This window comes from Lycorma delicatula, chromosome 4 (genome assembly GCF_047948215.1).
Source record: "Lycorma delicatula isolate Av1 chromosome 4, ASM4794821v1, whole genome shotgun sequence".
NCBI classification, from domain to species: Eukaryota; Metazoa; Arthropoda; class Insecta; order Hemiptera; family Fulgoridae; genus Lycorma; species Lycorma delicatula.
Genome location: NC_134458.1, coordinates 69089727 through 69112999, shown reverse-complemented (window position 1 = coordinate 69112999; position 23273 = coordinate 69089727). Strand labels below are relative to the sequence as shown.

The window sequence follows — 23273 nt, the reverse complement described above, 5'->3', positions numbered from 1 at the left end:
TATCTTGCTGTGGAGTTTTACATTTCAGATTCCAGTTACATTAGTCATAGATAACTCTTTTATCAATATTAGCTGGTTAATTTTTGTAGTGTTTATATTAGTTTAGTTGTAGAATGTTCAAATCTCTTCAAAAAACCTGATCAGTAAGCTAGTAGAATTTCATAAGAATGTGAAATTTTCAAACTCAAGTAAATTTTCACTCTAATAAAGATTAAGTTATCAAATTTGGCCTCTTTTATAGGGTTTTTTTTATCCTAAATGATATTTTTTGTTTTAATTATTGTTACACCTCTGATAGTGCTGCCATATTGGAAAAATGGTTCCCAAAACAAGATTTTAGAATATGTATATATATATTTTTCTTTTAATTTGAGATACACTTTTTCTGCATACACAATTTAAAGATTGGGGTGTGCTCCTAATGATCAAAGGCAGATCCTGGTTCCATTTACTGTAATAAAACCTTTTTATAAAAACATATTTTAAGAATTTGAGGTATTATTTTGACTTCATGCATTACATGCAAAAGGTTTGAATAGTCAGTTTAAAATAGAAAAAGTACTGAAGTTCTTATTACAGTTAATTCAGTTTTTATATTTTTCATGCCTCTTTTTTACTCTGCTCATCAGGTGACTTCTAAATGCAAACAGTAGCATAGTTTGTAGATTAGCTCCCAGTCACCATTCCAAACACATTTCAGTCATTCCAGCCCTACTCATATCTGATAAAAATGACATCTTTAGAAACCATATAATTATATTGGTTGGATTTATCCTATTTAATATTATAAATTGTAATAATTTTAGCCCATCTTCCATTATTTTTAATAAAACCTTTGCTCTATTGCCCACTTTTTTCTTTTCAGTCCCTATATCACTTTGCTGTGGGTAGTTGATTATTTAAAATTGTTTATATGCAAAATATAAACAAAATAACAGCTGAGTGTGAAGGTTGACAGAAATGGCTAATTTGAACATTTTGCCTTTCTGCCTTTACTTTTATCATAAATTTTAAAATTGAACTAGAAAAGACCGTGGAATGTTCAGAACCAGTAAAAGCCATTTGTAAACATCTTTAACCTATTTTAATTTATGAAAAAATTCAAAGCCACAGACTTTGATGGTGCCAGCATCTTTTTAGAAAGCACAAAAGCTTTAATGTCTCACAAGATACAAGAGCCATTAGTTAGCACTCTTGAGTCTGGCGGTTTGTTGCCACATGATGAAATATACAAAAAAAAATGATCAAATAAAACATTATTTCTGTAAAAAGAGGGAAGATTTTTTTAACATGAAATATTCAATTTTAAGTTATTAAAAGCTTAATAATCAGGTTTATTAATTAGGGACTTATGTATTTATTGTTTTTGTTTTTTTTACAGGATTTGAGATTAGGAAAACCTGTTCAAATATCTCGCCACCAGGTTTTACAAAAAACTGGTGAATTATTTGCATTGCGGAATGCTATTAATCTCTCATCAGATCTGTTAGGTATTCCTGATTTTTACTGGAACAAACACTCACTGGAAAAGTTGTATATTAAGATAATAAGGTTTTTGTCTGTACCTAAACGAACAAAGGTATTTATGCATTTATTTTTAGTAAATTATTCATGTTTGTAACCTTGTGTATACTGTGTGCACACATACACACACACATTCAGCATTCATGATTGAGCAATTGATTTATTATATTGAAAGATCTTTAGACTCATTACAATCAAAATTAATATAGCTACGAATAATAGTCACTATTTTAACATTGAATACATATAAAATGTATTCAAGTCATTAAATTTAAAAATAGTTACGAATAATGAATGTGAAAGAAAATTATAATTAAAAATTATGTACTAAGTATAATTGTATATGTGCTACTCATTTTCAGATTCTTCGTATCAAAATTAACAAAAAACATTCTATGGAAAAAATTCCTTCTGTCATTTTGTGTTTTTTTGTTGTGTGGCCATTTTGTGTTTTTAAAGAAAAATCTGTACCTCAAGGTCAGATTGAGGAATCATAAAATTTGATACACAATTTTCTCTAATAAATAAAAAGTTGCAGTATAAACATGTCACAAATTCCAAAATGGGGTCCAGATCAATTTTTTAATCTTTTATATCTCAGTAATCATTAATTTTATCAAAATACATATTTGTTAGCTAAAACGTTAAGTCTCTCATTATAAAAAAAATCACATCTTGTTTTTGAAAATCTGCTGAAAAATATTCAAGTTATTAAAGAGAATTGATGATATAATTTTCAGCTGGATTTCATCTCCACCATTATAAATCTAATTAATTTGAACAGCTTGAGTTTCTTTCATACTTTTGACACTAAATAATGTCTGATTAGATTTACTGTAAATAAACTAACTTGTGAATCATTATTTACATTGAAAAATTATGTTTTTTTTATTAAATTTAAAAGTAGTGAAATAAATTAAAATACTAATCATTAATAAATAGAGTTGTCCACCATTTTACAAGCCCTACTCTGAACAGTGATTGAGTGAAAATTATTTGTTATAGAAAAACAATTTTGTTTAATAAATTTGACACAATCACAATAAACAACAAATTTATTTAAATTTGAGTAGAATTTAAACAATATAAATATTAAATAGACATATATAATTGTATACCAGTTTTACTTTAAAATCTCCTTAATCAAATTTTCAAAGTGGCTTCAATTGGTGGCAATATTGTACAGTAAACATTCTAACAACTGTTTCACTCTTTCAAGAATTCCTGTATTAACTGTGCTACATTACAGCTACTTCACCAGTTTTTTGCTGAAGATCTCTAACACTGAACAAAGTGTACTGTAAACTGTACTTTTTTTTGTGTCCCCACGGGTAGAGGTATATTGTGTTTAGATCAGGTGGTCTTGCAGTTCAGCTAGTGCCCCTCTACGACAAATTCACCTTTCAGGGAAGTAATCATCCAAGTATTGGTATACTGTGATACTGAAGTGTGGTGGAAACCATCGTGGATGAACCACATGTTATTCATAGTTACCAGAGGAATTTCAAACAATTTGTAGGAATATTTCTGGGAAATTGTAATAATTCTCACCATTCAATTGTGCTGTCCAAACATATGGATTGATCATTGAGTTGACAATGTTACAAGCCCAAACGAAAATGATAGCTGAATCCTTGATCATGTAATGGTCAAGGATTCAGCTATCAAACAAATAAGGATTTTTTCTCATGCTCAACAACGGTTATTATGAAAAAGGTAACTGAAGCTTTATTTTGATTGAATCCAGCTTCATCAATGAACATTATTATAGAGAAAACTTGCAGATAAGTTATCAGTTCTTTTAAAATTACCCTACAAATTACTGGTCTTGGCAGATGATCAATATCACTTGCACAGTTTTTACATCATACTTAGCAGTACCTTGTTGACTTTATAGAATTCTCCAAACAGTCATCACTGTAGTAGATAATTTGTTCATATATACAGTCCTTTTGTACCAGCCTTTAGATTTTCCTCTATATACTCTAATACTCCTTCCAACTGCAGTATTCTTGTGCTTTGTAGACTTCCTTGACCATGAGTTCTAGGAGAAATGTTCCCAGTTTCTGTTAATATTTAAAGCAAAATTACAAAAAAATCTTTTGGTTGGCAAATGGTGGTGGCAAGGAAAATGTTTTGCAAACAGGCAGTGTGCTTCAGCTCGGATGCAGAGTGCCAGTCTGTAAATAAGATGCATATAGATTCAGTAAGAGATCAAATTTCTATTTTGAAAAAGTAAAGAAAAACTGGTATCAAAACGATTTTATTAATAATCTCTTTTCAAAAATAGAAAAACTCAGAATCAGTGAAAATAAAAATAAAACAAATTACTAGAATAGAAATAAGTGATTACTGTTATAGTGTTAGGCAGCACCATACTCTATATAGCTGTAATACAATTTTATTATAAATGTAAAACTGTATTAATGTTGCTAAATTTAATTGGAACTATTTTAATAATTTCAGTTTAGAAATTATTAGCGTTGCAAATTAAACCCAGCTAAAAATTGTCATCAATTTTCTGTATTACTTGGGTGTTTATTTACTGATTTTAAAAAATAAGGTGTCATTTTGTTTATCATAAAAGGCTGAGAATTTCAGTTAATAAAATGTATGTTGATAAAACTAATTATTACTAAGATGTAAAAAATTAAGAGGGGGCATTTTCAAATTTGTGAATGTGTTTACAGCATAATTTTTTAAAGATATTGTAAACATATTTATCAAATAATATAATGATTCCTATTTTAGTTTTAAAATATATATACAAAATGGTAAGCAGAAGAAAAACAAAGGGAAATAACTGGTTTGTTCATAGAACATTTTTTATTTTGATAGCCAGAAATGAATAGCCATATATACTTTTTTCTTACAACTGTACATTAACCCTTCAGTGCTGAATGTCCAGTTTTCCGGATGTTTTTGGTTTATTCTTAAAATGCTGATGTCCCGTTTTCAGGAGCTCTGTTGTCTATGCACAAAGTGCTAATATCCAGTTTTTAGGATATCGAATATTATGATTTTTATGCAACATACAGTGGATTTTTCTTAGATGATTAATTATGAACTAGTACCAAAATGTGCTTGTTTATCGATTTATATATATATATATATATATATATATATATATATATATATATATATCTCATTATACTGCTAATTTTGTGAAACACCAATCATAAATTTATTGTGTTCATCTAGCATCGTTTTATGACAAACCGAGTTAGTTAAAATTATTGAAATTCGTTTTTGTGTTGATTTTTGTTGTTTATTCATTGTTTTACATTATAAAATCAACAATGAAGAGAAGCAGGTCACCTTTAAGTGAAAACACTATAAGTAGAGAATTGGAAGAGAATTATATTAGCAATGATTTATTGTTAGCTGTTTATAGTAGAAGTCCCAATTATAATTCTGAAGTTTTTTTTTTACTTAAATTTAACTGTGTTTCTTTTCTTTTTTTGTTATTAAATTTATTGAGTGACACTAAATATTCTAAATTAGTTTTATATAACAAGTTATTTGTATACTGTTTGATTACATGGAAATAGTGAAAATAATGCACAAGTATTTCAAAAAAATAAATTTCTTAAACATGTATTTCGCTGATATGATCTAATAAAATTAAAATAAGTAAAATTAATAAATCCAACTTACCAGCAATTAAAATATAAAATATCAAGATCTTTTGGTTCTTAAACCATAGTCAGGAGAATTAAAATATTACATAATAAAGTCAAGATTATAATAAAATAACAGTCATGACTGTACAGATATTATCAATATACTGAATTAAAATGTAAAATCTACTATGGTGGAATAAAATTAAATTAACAGAAACCATGTTATAACAATTAATGATATTTTAATTGTTTTTATCCATTATCTCTTTATGTTTATATTTAAGACTGTTTAAATAATTTATCCTCTAAAAAATTCTTTGTTCATTAATAAGATTTTTATGATTACCATATATATGGAATTTTTCTAAATTACATACATTAAAATAATTATAAGAAATATCTAAAATGTATTTGGATTGTATGTATAATTATTATCCAAAATATGTTTAGCATAATTAGAATTTTCAGGTTCATTATTTTTAATACTATCATTATTTTGTGATCAATCATTTGACTGGTTTGATGCAGCTCTCCAAGATTCCCTATCTAGTGCTAGTCGTTTCATTTTGGTATATCCCCTACATCCTACATCCCTAACAATTTGTTTACATATTCCATACATTGCCTGCCTGCACAATTTTTTCCTTCTATCTGTCCCACCAATATTAAAGCAACTATTCCAGGATGCCTTAATATGTGGCCTATAAGTCTGTTTCTTCTTTTAACTATATTTTTCCAAATGCTTCTTTCTTCATCAGTTTGCCGCAACACCTCTTCATTTGTCATTTTATCCACCCATCTGATTTTTAACATTCTCCTGTAGCACCACATTTCAAAAACTTCTAATCTTTTCTTCTCAGGTATTCTGATCATCCAAGTTTCACTTCCATATAAAGCTATGCTCCAAACATATACTTTCAAAAATCTTTTCCTGATGTTTAAATTAATTTTTGATGTAAACAAACTGTATTTCTGACTGAAGGCTCATTTCATCTGTGCTATTTGGCATTTTATATCGCTCCTGCTTCGTCCATCTTTAGTAATTCTACTTTCCAAATAACAAAATTCTTCTACCTCCATAATCTTTTCTCCTCCTATTTTCACGTTCAGTGGTCCATCTTTGTTATTTCTACTACATTTCATTACTTTTGTTTTGTTCTTGTTTATTTTCATGCGATAGTTTTTGCGTAGGACTTCATCTATGCCCGTTCATTGTTTCTTCTAAATCCTTTTTACTCTCGGCTAGAATCACTATATCATCAGCAAATCGTAGCATTTTTATCTTTTCACCTTGTACTGTTACTCCGGTTTTAAATTGTTCTTTAACATCATTAACTGCTAGTTCTATATAGATCAAAAAGTAACAGGGGTAGGGAACATCCTTGTCGGACTCCCTTTCTTATTACGGCTTCTTTCTTATGTTTTTTAATTATTACTATTGCTGTTTGGCTCCTGTAAATGTTAGCAGTCATTCTTCTATCTCTGTATTTGAACCCTATTTTTTGTAAAATGCTGACCATTTTATTCCAGTTTGCGTTATCGTTACCTTTTCTAGGTCTATAAATGCCAAGTATGTTGGTTTATTTTTCTTTAATCTTCCTTCTACTATTAATCTGAGCGCTAAAATTGCTTCCCTTGTTCCTATACTTTTCCTGAAACCAAATTGGTCTTATCCTAATACTTCTTCCACTCTCCTCTCAATTCTTCTGTACAGAATTCTAGTTAAGATTTTTTATGCATGGCTAGTTAAGCTAATTGTCCTGTATTCTTCACATTTATCTGCTCCTGCTTTCTTTGGTATCATGACTATAACACTTTTTGAAGTCTGATGGATCTTCCTCTTTTTCATAAATATTACACACCAGTTTGTATAATTTATCAATCGCTTCCTCACCTGCACTGTGCAGTAATTCTACAGGCATTGCATCTATTCCAGGAGCCTTTCTGCTACTCTAATCTTTTAATGCTCTCTTAAATTCAGATTTCAGTATTGTTTCTCCCCTTGCATCCTCTTCGACTTCCTCTTCTTCCTCTATAACACCATTTTCTAATTCATTTCCTTTGTATAACTCTTCAATATATTCCACCCACCTGTTGACTTTGCCTTTCGTATTATAAATTGGTGTACTATCTTTGTTTAACATATTATTAGATTTTAATTTATGTACCCCAAAATTTTCCTTAACTTTCCTGTATGCTCTGTCTATTTTACCAATGTTCATTTCTCTTTTCACTTCTGAACACTTTTCTTTAATCCACTCTTCTTTCGCTAGTTTGCACTTCCTGTTTATTGTATTTCTTAATTGTCGATAGTTCCTTTTACTTTCTTCATCACTAGCATTCTTATATTTTCTACGTTCATCCATCAGCTGCAATATATCTTGTAAATCCAAGGTTTCCTACCAGTTCTCTTTGTTCCACCTAAGTTTGCTTCTACTGATTTAAGAATTTCCTTTTTAACATTCTCCCATTCTTCTTCTACATTTTCTACCTTTTTTTTTTACTCAGTCCTGTTGCGATGTCCTCCTCAAAAATCTCCTTTACCTTCTCTTTCTCAAGCTTTTGTAAATTCCACCGATTCATCTGACACCTTTTCTTCAGGTTTTTAAACCCCAATCTACATTTCATTAATACTAAATTATGGTCGCTATCAATGTCTGCTCCAGGATAAGTTTTGCAGTCGACGAGTTGTTTTCTAAATCTTTGCTTAACCATGATAATCTATCTGATACCTTGCAATATCACCTGGCTTTTTCCATTTGTATATTCTTTTATGATTTTTAAACTGGGTGTTGGCAATTTCTAAATTATACTTCTTGCAAAATTCTATAAGTCGGTCCCCTCTTTCATTCCTTTTGCCCAGCCCGTATTCACCCACTATATTTCCTTACTTATCTTTTCCAATGCTTGCATTCCAATCTCCAACTATTATTAAATTTTTATCCCCTTTTATGTGTTTAATTGCTTCGTCAACTTCTTCATATACACACTACCTCATCATCACATGGGCGCTTGTAGGCATATAGACATTAACAATTGTTTCGGTTTAGGTATCAATTTTATGCTTATTGCAATGATTCTGTTACTATACATTTTGAATTACTCTACCCTCTTCCTCCCTATCTTCTTGTTCATTACAAAACCTGCTCCTGCCTGCCCATTATTTGAAGCTGAGTTAATTATTCTTAAATCACGTGACCAAAAGTCGTTTTCCTCTTCCCACCGAACCTCGCTAATTCCTTCTACATCTACATTTATCCTATCCATTTCCCTTTTTAAATTTTCTAACCTACCATCCTTTTTTAGACTTCTAACATTACAGCTTGTAGAATGCTATTTTTCTTTTCAATTTTCTGGTGACCCCTTCCTTAATATTCCCCACCTGGAGATCCGAACAGGGGACTAGTTTACCTCTGGAATATTTTACCAAGGAAGGCGCCTCCATCTTTGTTAAATGAAAATACTGAAAATGCTATCAATATGTTCTTTTATATGTATAGAAAATTTACGGTTGGTCGTACCAATATGTTTCATATCACTATCTTCACAATTCAGACTGTACACTCCCTTTTTCTAATTTTTACAAGTTACAATTATTAATATTTAATGTTTTATGGTAATCATTATTAATATATTTAATTAATTTGTTATTTGTTGTATAAGCTGGTATGTTAATTTTTTTTTGTAAAATTTTATTACTATATGGTGTATATATATATATATTTTTTTTTTTCAATTTTATTAGCCAATAATTCTATATTGTTTATTGTATTAATTTTATTATTTATTCTTTTGTATAATCTATTTATTGTATTAATACTATAACCATTTGGGCAATACTTATAATTATTTCAATTTCTTTGTTTAGGGAGTCTTTATCATATTTTAAATAATGTATTGCTCTATATACAATTGCATTGAAAACAGCCATTTTTTGGGACGATGGATGGAATGAACTGTAATTAATTGTCATTTAAAAATATGTTACGAAATATTTCTAAATTAATTTTATTATTTATTTTGTAGTTATATATTTTTATGTTCAAAAATTTAACCAATTGTTATTTTCTGTTTCCATAAAAAATTTTACATTTTTTCAATATTATTAAATTTATTCAAAATTATATAGGGTTCTTTTTGATTGTTTTCATTGTATATAAGTATGGTATCATCGACATACCGTTTTAATACAAACATAACATCATGCTGGATTAAGATTTGTTTGATAGAATTATCTTCTAAAAATTGTAGGTATATTTTTTGTATAGTTGCTGATAAAGGTTCTCCCATTGTTAAACCAAATGGTTGTTTATAATATTGATTGTTAAAAGTGAAAAAAACTACATTCACAACATAATTTACTCATTTCAATTAATTCATTTATATATTGTGTATCTAAATCTTTAAATGTTTTATATAAAATGATCGGTGAGTTGACAATGTTTAAGCCCAACTTTTATTGAAAATTGCAGTGCTGCACTGTTAACAATTCAGTATATTGATAACATCCATACAATCATGACTGTTATTTTATTTTAATCTTGACTTTATTTTGTAACATTTTAATTCTCCTGACGATGCTTTAAGAACCAAAAGATCTTGATATTTTATATTTTAATTGCTGGTAAGTTGAATTTATTAATTTTGTTTATTTTTATTCAAAAAAATCTGTGAAATTTTTTTCTCAGCATTGACTTAAAAACTTAAATAAATATATAAAACTGTTGTGACTTTTATGTAATAATAAGTTTTACAAATTACATATTTTTCTAACTTATTTCAAAATGGAAAATTTCTGAAGAAAAATTTAGGTAATGAAAGATTCTATTTTTTTACATATAGTATAATATTTTTGGTTATCTGACATTAAAGAACGCTTAATTTCAAACAAAATCATAAAATTTGGTTAAAAAATAATGCTATGAATTTTTTTTTTAAGAACTGCAAGTTTGGTTTGGTTTGCTTGCATTTCTCCCGCCACCACCCTATTCAGTTGCCCTAAAGATAAGACTGACTGTCTGTGCCACAAACGGCTACTGAGCCTCAAAACAGTTTAGCGACCAGTTAAAACTAGCTCCTAGAGCTAACCTAAACGCGTGACCGGAATAAGCATGGTACCATATACCACTCGCTTATGTGTCCCACTGGCCACTTGTCATATATCACTAAAATGGGTAGGCGCACCCCGTCAACTACTAAAACATATATGACTATCAATAATTAAATTTATTTTGTCAAAGACAGCAATTCGCTGCCATGTCTAGGCCGCTGAATGCCAGCAATACCTATCCACCATTAAAGCGCTTTCCCTTAGGCAAACTATTGATGTTGAACAAAGCAACCGCATCAAGGAACTCCAACACGGTCCAACAATGCGGCTCTCGCCAGATTGACTCGCTGCTTGTGAGTGGCCAATTTTCCCCTTGACCTCTAAAGAACTGCAAGTTGTCAAATATAAGCATAGCACTTTATTCACACACTGGAGGTAAATTACATAGCATAATCTGAATAGTTACATAAAATATCATGTAGTCCTGAAAGGATTAATGTAGAGTTCTTGTTATTTGTATCCACACAAATTTTCAGTATATGTTTATACATAGTTAAATTTTCTTGGATGGATATTAATATTTTTAAACAAGAAAGTTGTCATACAGTTTCAGAACTTTTATTTGAAAAAGTGTTCATTCTTTAGGTTACTAACTATATAAAATACAATTAAAAAAATAAATAAATAAAAATTGAAAATATTTAAAAAGTATTTAAGACAAACAAAAATTTTAGACTAATTTTACAAGTGTTTTTCATCCAAAATTCTCAGAGCAAAACACACCTCACCTTGTCAGCCAAACTGTACTGACCACTGCAGAAATTCATTCATAATTTAAGTTAAATAGATAAGACCAATGGGAAACCAACAAAATCTAGTTGCAGACAAAATTAATATACAATATATATGTATTTATCACTTTGGAGGTGATCTTTTGCTTGAATGGAATTTAATCTGTTATGTAGTTACCCATTTTTTGTTTATGTGACAGATTTCCTTTCATTATTTGGCCTAATTATTATTTATATGTACAGGTGTCCTATATAAAACACAAACTATCCAATCAGGCTTCTATAAAATTGAGTTGACTACCTTACTCCCCCATGCTTACTGGAATGGACACATCCAACATGACCATAACACCATTGCGGTAAACTACTACTAGTAGCCATAGCAAAGCGATCAGAACAATCAATGCATTGTTAGTGAGAAGATTGTGTTTTCACAAAAGGAACATGTTTTTATTTTTGAGTCATACTTAAGTACACAACCAGTGATTAGTGCAAAAGATTTTTGTCATAAGTACTGAGTAAACCAGTTCCTAATAAGTTATAAGTATTGAGGTTAGTGACTCAAGAGACAAGTTTAGAGATAAGTTCTATTAATGACAAGGACCACAAAAGATAAGGGACAGTGTTGAATAAGATAAGGGACAGTCACTGAAATCAGTGACTGATTAGTACCTCACCAAAAGAATAACACTGGTTATCGTAAAATCTGGAACTGAAAAGGGAATAGGTAAAGTATAATAAAAGGGAGTATAGTATTTTATATGCTGAATCTAAATATGTATTCTGAAACAACCCTTCACGTAACGTTGTTAAGTTACAACCCCGTAAATTTATTTGTTCCATCATTCGTAGAACAAACAATACAAATAAGTTAGTACATCTGTATGTTTGCTTATTCACATCTGATTTATATTGTGATGCATGCTGTAGACCTATTTGATACGTAACAGTTGAATGATGTCAATCCAGACATGTATAGACATGCCAGTGAATCAAGTAATCAGTAATTCAACGTGAAGAAATTTTTTTCAGTATGAGTTCAGCTCTTGGAATGACTTGCTGTGTTCTTAGTTATGGTAGTGGTAGTGGTTTTATCATACACATATTATAAAGATTGTTTCCATAAGTGATGCCATAAATTTACTGAAAGATGTTTATGTCAATACAACTTTTGGTATTATTTTTTTGAATATCAAGATTTTTAAGGTGTGTGTGTATGTGTTTCATGCTGTGTTTTATTGCACTCCATGGTGAAACAATTAAGTAAATATTTCTGAAATATTTCAGTTTACTTTCATTCATTAAAATGTTTTGAATTTTACAATGAATAAAAATTAGGCTTGTAAAAATTCTTGAAATATTTTTTTTTTACATATGTGGAGAATTCACCACAAAAAGTCAATGAAAACCAGTATCAAATCTGCTGAAAACTGCTTACAAACATTATTTTGAGTGTCCCTTGGGACACTCAAAATGTGTCCCAAGTATGCATCAAGTGCCATCAAATGTGACACATGTATGCATCAAGTGCCATGTTAAACTAACCCGATGGTTAAAAGGAAATAAGAGCATTTGCCTTTTGACATACCTATAATTTGGCAAGAGTCTACTAACCATTATGATAACTGCTATTTTTGTTTAACAAATGTTACTGGTTTCAATTCAAACAGTAAAAGCAGTATTGCATACCCAAAAATGTTGGTTCAGCTACAAGACTAGTACTTCATGGTGTTGATTTACCTATTCCGATTGCTCCGACTTCTTGGAAAGAAAGTTCTGATTCCCCAGAAGGTTCAACCGATGAATCCTCATCTTCAATATATATTAATTACATTCTAGAAGAATCAAATACTAAACCACACCTCATGACACAAGCAGAACTGAGCAATCTAACTCGTGACTTGTATTTATCGAAACAACATGCAGAACTCCTAGGTTCACAACTTAAAGAATGGAATTTATTAAACAAGGATACTAAAATTTCAGTATACAGTAATCGAAATGAAAATTTACTGAAATACATTAGCAGAGATGGTTTAATTTATTCTTGCCATGGTGTTAGATGGCTAATGTCTGAACTGGATGTTGAATGTTTTATTCATGATTGGTGTTTATAGACTCGTGAAAAAGAAGGTGAAAGGCATGTGCTGTTGGATAACTTGAATAAGTTTTCTTCTATACAAGTGCACATGCTGTGTGAATGAAAGAAAAATATGAAAGTATGTCAAAAATTTTATAAGCTATTAAGTATGATGAACATTCATGGTGAATCATCACTGACCTGAAAGTGATAGGGCTTCTTGTCTGTTTCCAGAGTGGCTTTACAAAATATATGTGTTTCTTGTGTTTGTGGGATAGTTGGGCTACAGATAAGCACTACGCAGTTAAAGACTGGCCAAAAAGAAATTAGTTTACCCAGGAAAGGAAAATATTGTCAATATTCCCCTTGTCAAAGCAGATGATATTATTTTACCACCTCTACATATAAAACTAGGCCTGATGAAGAATTTTGTAAAAGCATTAGATTAAGGTGGAGACGGCTTTAAATATTTAGCTGAGGATTTTTTACAATTAAGTGAAGCCAAATTAAAAGAGGGAATATTCATCAGGCCGCAAATAAGAAAATTAATTTGTGAAAATATATTTGACAACAAACTGAATCCTAAAGATCTGGCAGCATGGAATCATTCAAAGATGTTGTTACTGGTTTTTTTGAAAAAAAAAGTTGAAAACCAAGATCAGCTTATAAATGAATTCTTAATGAACTACAAGAATTTAGGCTACAGAATCTCATTGAAAATTCATTTTTTACATTTTCATTTGGACTTTATTCCTTTAAACTTGAGCGACATCAGCGACAAATAAGGAGAAAGGTTCCACCAAGTAATATTGCAAATGGAACAACGTTATTAAGGCAGATGGAATGAATCTATGATCAGTGACTACTCCTGGATGTTAAAAAGAGAAGACTTCATTGAACACAAAAGGAAAATAAGAAAAAAGAAATTAAGATAAACGTAAATGTCTGCAAAATAAAGGTAGAACTTTTAATTATAATTATTATTATTATTTATGTATTCTATTATTTAAGAAATGTCTCAATATTTTAAAGGGTCACAACTAAAAATCTGAGGGTGATGAAGAAAAACTGATTTCACATTAAGATTCACCATGAAAAATACATTGTCATTCACCTACTTTTATCTCGGTTCCAAATTTTTTTTGTTGACCTGTGTAGACACTTGTCAGGTGAAATTAATTTTCTGAAATCAACCATTCATCAGGCAGCAAAACAGTTGGCAGCTACAACCATATCAAATTCAAACAGTTCATCAACTTTTTCATCCTGAAATAGAAGAATGGCTAGAATATTGTCATTGGTTTCATTAATTTTTTGTGGGAGGGGATTCTTGTTATGGACTCTATTTTTCTCTGACAAAGTATGGTTTCATTTGGACATCTTTGTAAACAGTCAAAACAATAGGATTTAAAGTGCTGAAAAAATCCCCACATATATCATGATAATAAACCATTGCATTTGCAGATGAAAGGCTCCTGATGTGCAACATTATGAAAAAAATTTGTTAGTCCTATTTTCTTTTAGTACACCATTAATACTGAACAATATCAGAATATTTTATTGAAATTCATTACATTCTTAGAAAAGGAAGATCAATAATACTGTTGGTTATAATGTGACAGCGGAACACCATATTTCAAAAATCCAGTAACTACTTTCATTAATAATTCCTTGTGATCGTGTCATTTGTCATGTTTATGGCCATCGAGTTCTCCAGATTTGACACTATCATTCTTTTCTTTGTGGTTACCTAAAGACAAAAAGTCTACAGCAACAGACTGTATTAAATATCCAGTCACTAACTCTGAAAGCAGTGGCTAGAGACACAGTGAAAAGGGTGAAAGTGTGCATTCAGAAAGATGGCAGTCACTTTCAGCATTTACTCTAAAATTAAGGTGTTGTAAAATTTGATAATAAAATGTATTTAGTAACATACTTATTATGTCTTTTTCATTAAGTATATTTACTGACATAAGGCTATGATAGATGTGTTGCATTTTATATGAAGCACCGTTTACTTTCAGTTATTTTTTTTGTACTGTATTTTATGCGATAAGGAGCCTAAAGAATTAAAATTAATGAAATACTAAAAACTTGTATGTTAACCTTCATTTTTTATATCCAACTGTACATTTGGGGTGTGTGTTCTTATTATTATATTCAAAAGCAAAATAAAATTCAGCAATCCACCACAGTGCAGAACCAAATGAGAGCTCCAACCTTATTTTTTAATTTTTATTATTCTCCCTCGTGTATCAGCGCTTTCGAGGAATTCCTCTCCATCAGTTGATTAAAATTAAAATTTCAAAATTACACATTAAAATACCAAGTTATTACAGCTATAAAATATGTGTAGTCAAATAATTAATTTTTTTTTAACATCTTTGTGGGTAGCCACTAAATACAGCACTGTACCAGTTTAATATATAGTTAAACTAATATTGCCAAAAGTGCTGCTATCTACAGCAGCTTTGATAAGAGCATCATTATCAATGCGATAAAATTGATTTTACTAAACTATATATATATATATTTTATTCATATTATTCTTTACTATTAAATTATATTTTAAATTCTATTAATATAAACCACATTGTTTATTTTACATTCTATTTATATATTCTATAGAATAGAGATAAGTCGCACCTTACCTTAATTTTAAATGGAAATACTTTTGCAGGATCCTACATCCTCAGTCATGATTGAATTCATTTAAACTACATATTAAAGATGTTAAAAATCAAAAATGCTAAAATAAACCATGCACATTTACACCGTGTTTGTTATCACTTTCTTAAGTGGAGAATATCATAAATAAAAAATTATGAACTTAGACATTACAAACGATTATCGTGAATAGTAACACTGACTTTCAATATACATAAGTCTTTTAAAAACGATCATTAACAAAATTTTAATTAATTCAAACTAAAAAATGGTGTTAATAATTATAATTTTAACAATTGTTTTTATTATTTTCAAAAAAGCCTGTAGTGTTTGTTTAAACTGTCTTATTTCCAAAAATAATTTTACGTTTAGAAAGCGATTCTAAATTATTCAAATAATTAACCAACTTATCCAGTGCACATTGGTATGAATGAAGGCAACTTCTTACCACATCAGATATTTGCACTATCAGTTGTATAGTCAGCTTAGTGATTATCTCTTCATGTCTGTCATGTTCATTTTTGCACCCTCTTTTTCAAAATTACATTCTTTATTTTTCAATAATTCAGCTACAGTTATTCAATCATCAAATTGCAAGTATAACTGCACTTTCTCTAATCTTATACTATTTTGTAATTTGTGCCAAATTTCGGTAAGAATTTTTTTTTTAAATCATCTATTTCAGTTGTTGAGTAAATATTATCAGTGGCTGTTACCATTATTAATAAATCTTTTTTTTTTAAACAATTTGAAATCATTTAAGATGTTACATCATTGATTCATGCTTTGGATATTTTAATAATGCATAATGTTATTAAATTTTTAACTGAAACATTATTTCAATTGTTTTCAGAAATGTCATAATCTGTTTTCTACAATTGACTATGAAATGTTTAATTATCCCTCCATCCTTTTCTGTGGTTTGATAACTATAGTTCATTAATGTTTACACATTACACTTTAGTGTTAATATAAACAATCATATATGTGACTTCGTAATGATTCATAAAAAATAGTAAGAATAACAATATTGTCAGAAGAAAATATAAACAATAGCCAGATCAACCGTATCACTATTACATTAATTTCGTAAAACCCAAATTATTCTAACGATGTGATTAAAAAATATGTAAGTGTAAGTATATGTACTATATATATTTATACTGTCAAGACAACAATTGTCTTAACTGAAAACGTTTATACCAATAAAAGGTTTCAATAAAAGTTATATAAAAAGTTGCAATATATCATTTGCTCGAAAAATATAACTGTTATTATTTTTTTTAATCTAGTCATGTTAAATTACAATATACTGGTATTGTTCTACGTTGATAGAAAGCTGAAGGTAAATTTGACCATTAATGGGAGCTGACTGACTAAACTTCTCTCTTTATTGCAAAGCAAATTTACATATGGACAAACTACTATCAATTAAGGTTTTTAATAGTGTATTTAATTATTATATCTTTTAATGGTAAGGTTCAATTTTTCTTTTTTTATTTGATACTGATGTTTTAATGATTCTTGATTGATTTTTAAAGTTTATTTCTACATATGTGTGATATATTAATTATTTTTTTTAGGTAATAAATGAAAAAATTAATTATTGCTTTGCTGTTGTAAATCTTATATCATCCCACCTGAGTGACTCGCACCATGTTCGCTTAGAATGGATGATTATCATTCTTATTATGGCTGAGGTTGGAATTGAAATTTTTTATAACAAAGATTCATTCAATATCTCAATCATAAATTACATTGGTGATAATGCTAATGATGCTGAGATGTGGTTTAGAGATGATTGGCTGTGAATTTGTTAAAGATATGAAAATGGTGGTTAATTTATTTATTGTTGTTTTTTTTTATGTAATTTTTTACCTGTTTTATTTTTTTTATATATCATTAGATCTTGATATTCAAAATTAGATGTGTTAATTCTTGATCAGTATTGGTACTAAGACTGTAGAATTTTTATTCCTTGAAATGATTTTATAAAATTTTGTTGAATATACTTGATACATGTTCAAAATTACTAGCGAAATTAAGTTTAGTTGTCCAAAATGACTTGTGTAATTATATGATAATATTATTTAATGTTTAATTCTGTAAGAACTAATTTTTATATAAATGTCTGCATACAATATTTATTTTGATCTGTTTTACTATTCAATATGCTTGTTGTTTTATAAATTTAGAAGCTGTTATAGATTTTGTTGAAGAAGACTGATTTTATAATTGTTACCACATTTTGATAAATAAAATTATTTATTCTTGTACACTGAAGAGGATTTATTTTCCTCATTGTTCTATTTATTTATTAAAAGTCATTATGGGAGCATACATGATTATCCCCAAACTAACTTACATATCACCAGTAAAATCTATGTATTTATACATATATGTCTGTATACTTTTCATCAGCATTTTAAAAGAATTCAATTTAAAATTAATATATAAAACAAACAATAACCTGATTTCCAAATAAACTTAACAAAAACTAAATGCATATTGAACTAAATGCCATATATAAAATTAACTCCAATATATGTGGTATAAAATATATTGGCCTAATAACAAAATTATTAATACTAGATTTAAAAAACACAAAAGTCTGAGAAAAAAAATTCTTAACTGTAAATCAATTATAGGAACATATGCACTCAATAGTGAATATTGAATTCTAGAAAATTAATTAAAAATAACAAAAAATTTTATAAGATAATAATTGAAAAATTAAAAAAAAAAATTTTCTACATCCGGTTCAGCATGTGTTCAAATGATTATCATTAACATTTTCTGAATTGTCAATTATTTTTTTGTTATTTTGCACATTTAGTATCTTCATTTATTATTTTATGTGTTTGTTGTTTTAAATAATTAATAAGGATTTTTATCACATCTGTCTTTTTATTTTATAATTTACTACGTAATTTGCGATGCTACTCTGATCAATATTTTAAATAGTTTTACCACAGTTTCTCTTGATTCAACAAGGCAAATGCTGAACAGTTCCTTTTTCATTTGTGGTGTAGCATATCTACCAATTTCTGATGTGTTCTATATGTAATGTGTTATTATGTACTGATCAAGATTAAATATTTCTTTATTTATAGTAAGTAAATAAATAGTAAATAGTTAAAAACTATAACAAATTTGTCAGATCAGCAAAATGTGACAACCTTCAGTAGAATGAAACACTGTTTAATTACCTTGAGGATAAGATATTTAAAAATGAACATAATTTAAACAGATTCAATGCCAAGAAAAATTTGTTATCAAGCAGAAAAATGTATAAATAAAATAAAGCAACTATAGCTCAAATAATGCCTGTATATCTTAAAATAAAAACAACATAATTTAAAATGAACAAAAATATAAATTAATGTATTGAAATAAGTAACAAACTACAAGGTCAATTATTATCTTTAATTTAGTTATATTTTTGTTTAAGTTAGTAGTACTGTCGTGTTGCGTAAATGACGCATGCTTGGTTTAATTCTTGTTATGTCTGTGCAGTTTTGATGTTGCTAGGTTAGTTCCATTATTGCTGCCCTGCCGTTAACTATGGCTGCTCCGCTTTCTGTTTGCACCAAAGAACAGCAACGTTCAGTGATCCATTTTTTGTGGTCGGAAGGTGTCAGGGGCCGAAATTCACCGAAGACTTTTGTTACAGTACGGGAACAATGTGTTGCCACAATGGAGTGTCTACGAATGGATTGAAAAATTAAAAATGGTCGCACAAGTGTTACGCACGACGAAGGAGCCGGATGACCGTTTACTGCCACAAATGAGGAAAACATTGAGCATGCATGTGACATGGTTTTCGTAGACAGACAAGTATCAATGAAGTGCGACATCATCTGCAAATTAGTCATGGTGCCTATGAAATCATCCACAACAGACTTGGTTTCATAAAGTCTGTGCGAGATGGGTCCCAAAACAACTCACACAGTTGCATAAACAAACATGCTTGGACATCTGCCGAAAACATTTGGATCGCTATGGTAACGAACAGGACATCTTCTTAGACAGAATCATCACTGGTGACAAAACACGGATCCATCATTACGAGCCAGAGAGCAAGTGGCAGAATATGGAATGGAAACATCCAAATTTGCCCTGCAAAAAAAAAAGTTCAAGACCCAACCATACGCAGGAAAACTAATGCTTAGGCTTTTTTGTGACTCACAAGGCCCAGTACTGGGACATTATGAGGAAAGGGGCACAACAATAAACAATGCGCGTTACAGTGAGATGCTTACTGCCAAGCTGAAGCCTGCAATTCGAAGCAAACGCCAAGGACTGCTGTCGAAAGGTGTTGTGTTGTTCCACAACAATGCCCGTCCACATACTGTTGCCCACGTTACTGAAACACTCTAGAAACTGGAGTGTTTCAGTATTTTCAGTTGAAGTACTTCAACTGTGAAGTACTGGCTCATCCTCCATATAGTCCTGATTTTGCCCCTTCTGACTACCACTTGTTTGGTCCACTCAAAGAGGCATTAAGGGGCTGTCAATATACCTCAGACGAAACAGTGAAAGAAGCGGCACATTCCTGGCTCGCAGCTCAACCGAAGACCTTCTTTTATGAGGTGCAACAATGGACTAAGTGTATTGAATTGAAATGCAAGGGGACTATGTTGAAAAATGATGTACATGTAAATTTCCTAATTGTATTGCAATAAAATTTATAACTATATTGCGGATAATATTTGACTTACTCTCGTAAATACAAAAACACCTTTAGAAACTAAAAGTCAAGTTCAGTGAAAAATATGTCAAGAGTGAACAACTACCTTTTAAAAAGTAGGGAGAGTTTAAAAACACACTCCTGGAAGCCATAGCGGAGATAACTAAAGAAGCACAGCAGTCTAAAAGTAAAAGAAACTGGTTATCCAATGAAACTGGCCAACTTCTAGAGGAACAAAGAAGAGTGAAAGGCATCACCTGTCAGACATCAGTACATTACTGGAGATTGTCAGCTGAAATCCAAAGATTGTGTCATCATGATAAATATTCTTACATCCAAGACAATAAAATCAAGGTGCCACGTGAGAATAATGAAATGCGGTCTACGTTCAAAAAAATAAGGAAACGTATCAACACCTTCAAACCAAAATCTCAGGTTGTAGCAGATGCAGATGGTAAACTTCTTACCAACTATCGGGAGATTAGAGGAAAATGGAAAGAGTACTGCAGCAACCTAGATCATGATACCAAGCAGAGCTCACTGAGGTAGATTTAGTGTCCAAGAGAGGACCAGTAATTCTCAAAGAGGAGGAAGTCACCAGGGCCAGATAGTGTCACAGTAGAAATAACCAAAGCAATGGATGAATTAAGTGTTGTAACTGTACTCCAGATTTGTAAATAAATGTGGTTAACTGGCAAATGGCCTGATGAGTGGGCAACCTCAGTGTTCATACCCATACATAAAAAAGGCTGCACACAGCACTGAAAATTATACTTCATTTATCTGATTTCACATGTGAATAAAAATTGCTGTATATACTCCATGAACGTCGATGACACTGTCTGGACAGAGATTCCTGCAAAGTAAGCTGGATTCATCAAAGCAAAGAGTAAGCATGAGTAAATTCTAAATATTAGGCAGCTGATAGAAAAAGTCAGAGAGTTCAACACTCCTCTTGTAATATTCTTCTTAGATCACATAAAGGCCTTCGACTCAGTCAAGTGAGTATTGAAGGAAATAGGTGTCCCTGATCACCTTGTTACCCTCATTCAGAACCTGTATGTAAGGAACAGCACACTAGTTAGACTGGTAAATGACACAATGGAGCTCATTTACCCATCAAGAGGAGTGCAACAGAGTTGTATTCTGTCTCTGATCTTATTCATGGCAAATAAATATCTCATATGAAAGAGCCTGAGAAACTGGCATGGTGATGTACGAATTTCTGTTCCAACCAGCTTATAACCAACTTAAGGTTTGCTGACAATACAACTCTGTTCACAGGCTCTGAAATTGAAATGAAGGTGATCCTCAACAGAGTTCAGCAAGAAAGTGAAAACATTGGAAAAACAAAAATGATGATCATAGACAGAGCCAACGACCTTCCAGTCAGTGAGTGATGCTTTTAAAAAGGTGTACCATTTCATGTATTTAGGATCCACAATAGATAAAGATGCGGGCTCGTTGGCCAAAATACAAAGAAAAATTATCTTGACGAAGGAGGCGCTCACAGAGTTGATAGCTATTTCGAAGGATAAGGCAATCACAAGGAATACAAAGCTGAGACTGCTTTAGGTAGTAGTCTTCCCAGTAGTCATGTATGGCATTGAGACTTGGTAGTCCAATTCTCCTGTGGTCTTCCGTCTTGATAGTTCAAGATGGAAGACCACAGGAAAATTGATTCATTCAAAATCTGGGCCTGCAGAAGAATGCTCCATGTGACATGGACGAAAAAGCTGATGAACAACTCAATTATAAACTAGGTAGGTATACGAGGAGGTTGTTTACAATATGCTTCCAGCGCATCCTGTGCTTTTTAGGCCATATATTCTGTAGGTTCAATGAAAATCTTGAGAAGCTAGTCATAATGGGAAAACACAAGGGCAACAGGTCATGCAGAAGATTGCCAAAAAGATGGCTGGACCAAATTGAAGAGGTGGCTGGAGAAATGTTAGGCACATCGATTCAAATGGCAGAGTACTGAGCTACAGTGGGAAATTTTCAGCAGGATTTCAATTGGGTCACAGGTTTCAGACAAGAAAGGAAGGATCACTTTGATGAAAAACAAAAATTTTTTAAACATTTTGTAACAATATATGACTCAAATAACAAGTTATCAAAACATATTTTTATAACACAATGCGTGTATTTTTTCTGTGAAAGAGAATACTTTCTATTTAGTACTACTAAAAATAACACGGTCAATCTCCAATTATGAAACTAAGAAAATATTACATTCTTGTGGTATTGAAAAATGTTGAATAATGTGTTTCACCTACATACAAATTCTTATTAGTTTGCATGTAAATCAGAAAAACAATAATTGAACAGTAAATAAAAGAATAATAATAAATAATGAAAATTTAAATAATTTTTTTAAATTATTTTTTATGTAGTAATTACTTTGTTCAGTAACTGAAGATAATACCTGAACTGTTATATTTAAGATAGTAAGTTTGGCTGCTATAAGTGCAGTAAAAACTAAATCAGCATGTAAAAGTAATTTTTACTACACAATGAAAAAATTCATTGTTGAGTTGAACATAAATTGATGAATAAGATCTAAACTAAGTTTTTCCTGTGTTTGTGTTATATTTTTATCTTGTAATTAGTATTTCATCTTTTGTGATCAATCTAGTGAAGAACCCTGTACTGCAATTTCTTATCCTAATAAAAATGTCAGCAAATTCAAGTGTAATTGAACCCTCAAAAGTTTTTTTTTATATTGTTATTTCTGAAGATATCTTAAAGAATAGATCATACATACTCTAAATGCATGAACATTTCTAAGTATTGGTAGAAATGAATTTCCAGTTTACTTTTAATTGATGAACCAAAGAATAAGCAA

The 23273-nt window shown here is 30.2% G+C and overlaps 1 protein-coding gene across 1 annotated transcript in view; it reads left to right on the top strand.

Annotated features, from left to right (window-relative positions):
- The window catches only part of LOC142323516 (required for meiotic nuclear division protein 1 homolog), a 34754-nt gene extending 16743 nt beyond the window's left edge, over positions 1-18011 (top strand). Inside the window, exons 5-6 of the mRNA XM_075363264.1 lie at positions 1382-1579; positions 17319-18011. Coding sequence (XP_075219379.1) covers positions 1382-1579; positions 17319-17546 — 426 coding nt within the window. The 3' untranslated portion in view covers positions 17547-18011. The remainder of the gene's footprint in view (positions 1-1381; positions 1580-17318) is intronic.
- Positions 18012-23273: the final 5262 nt, after the last annotated feature.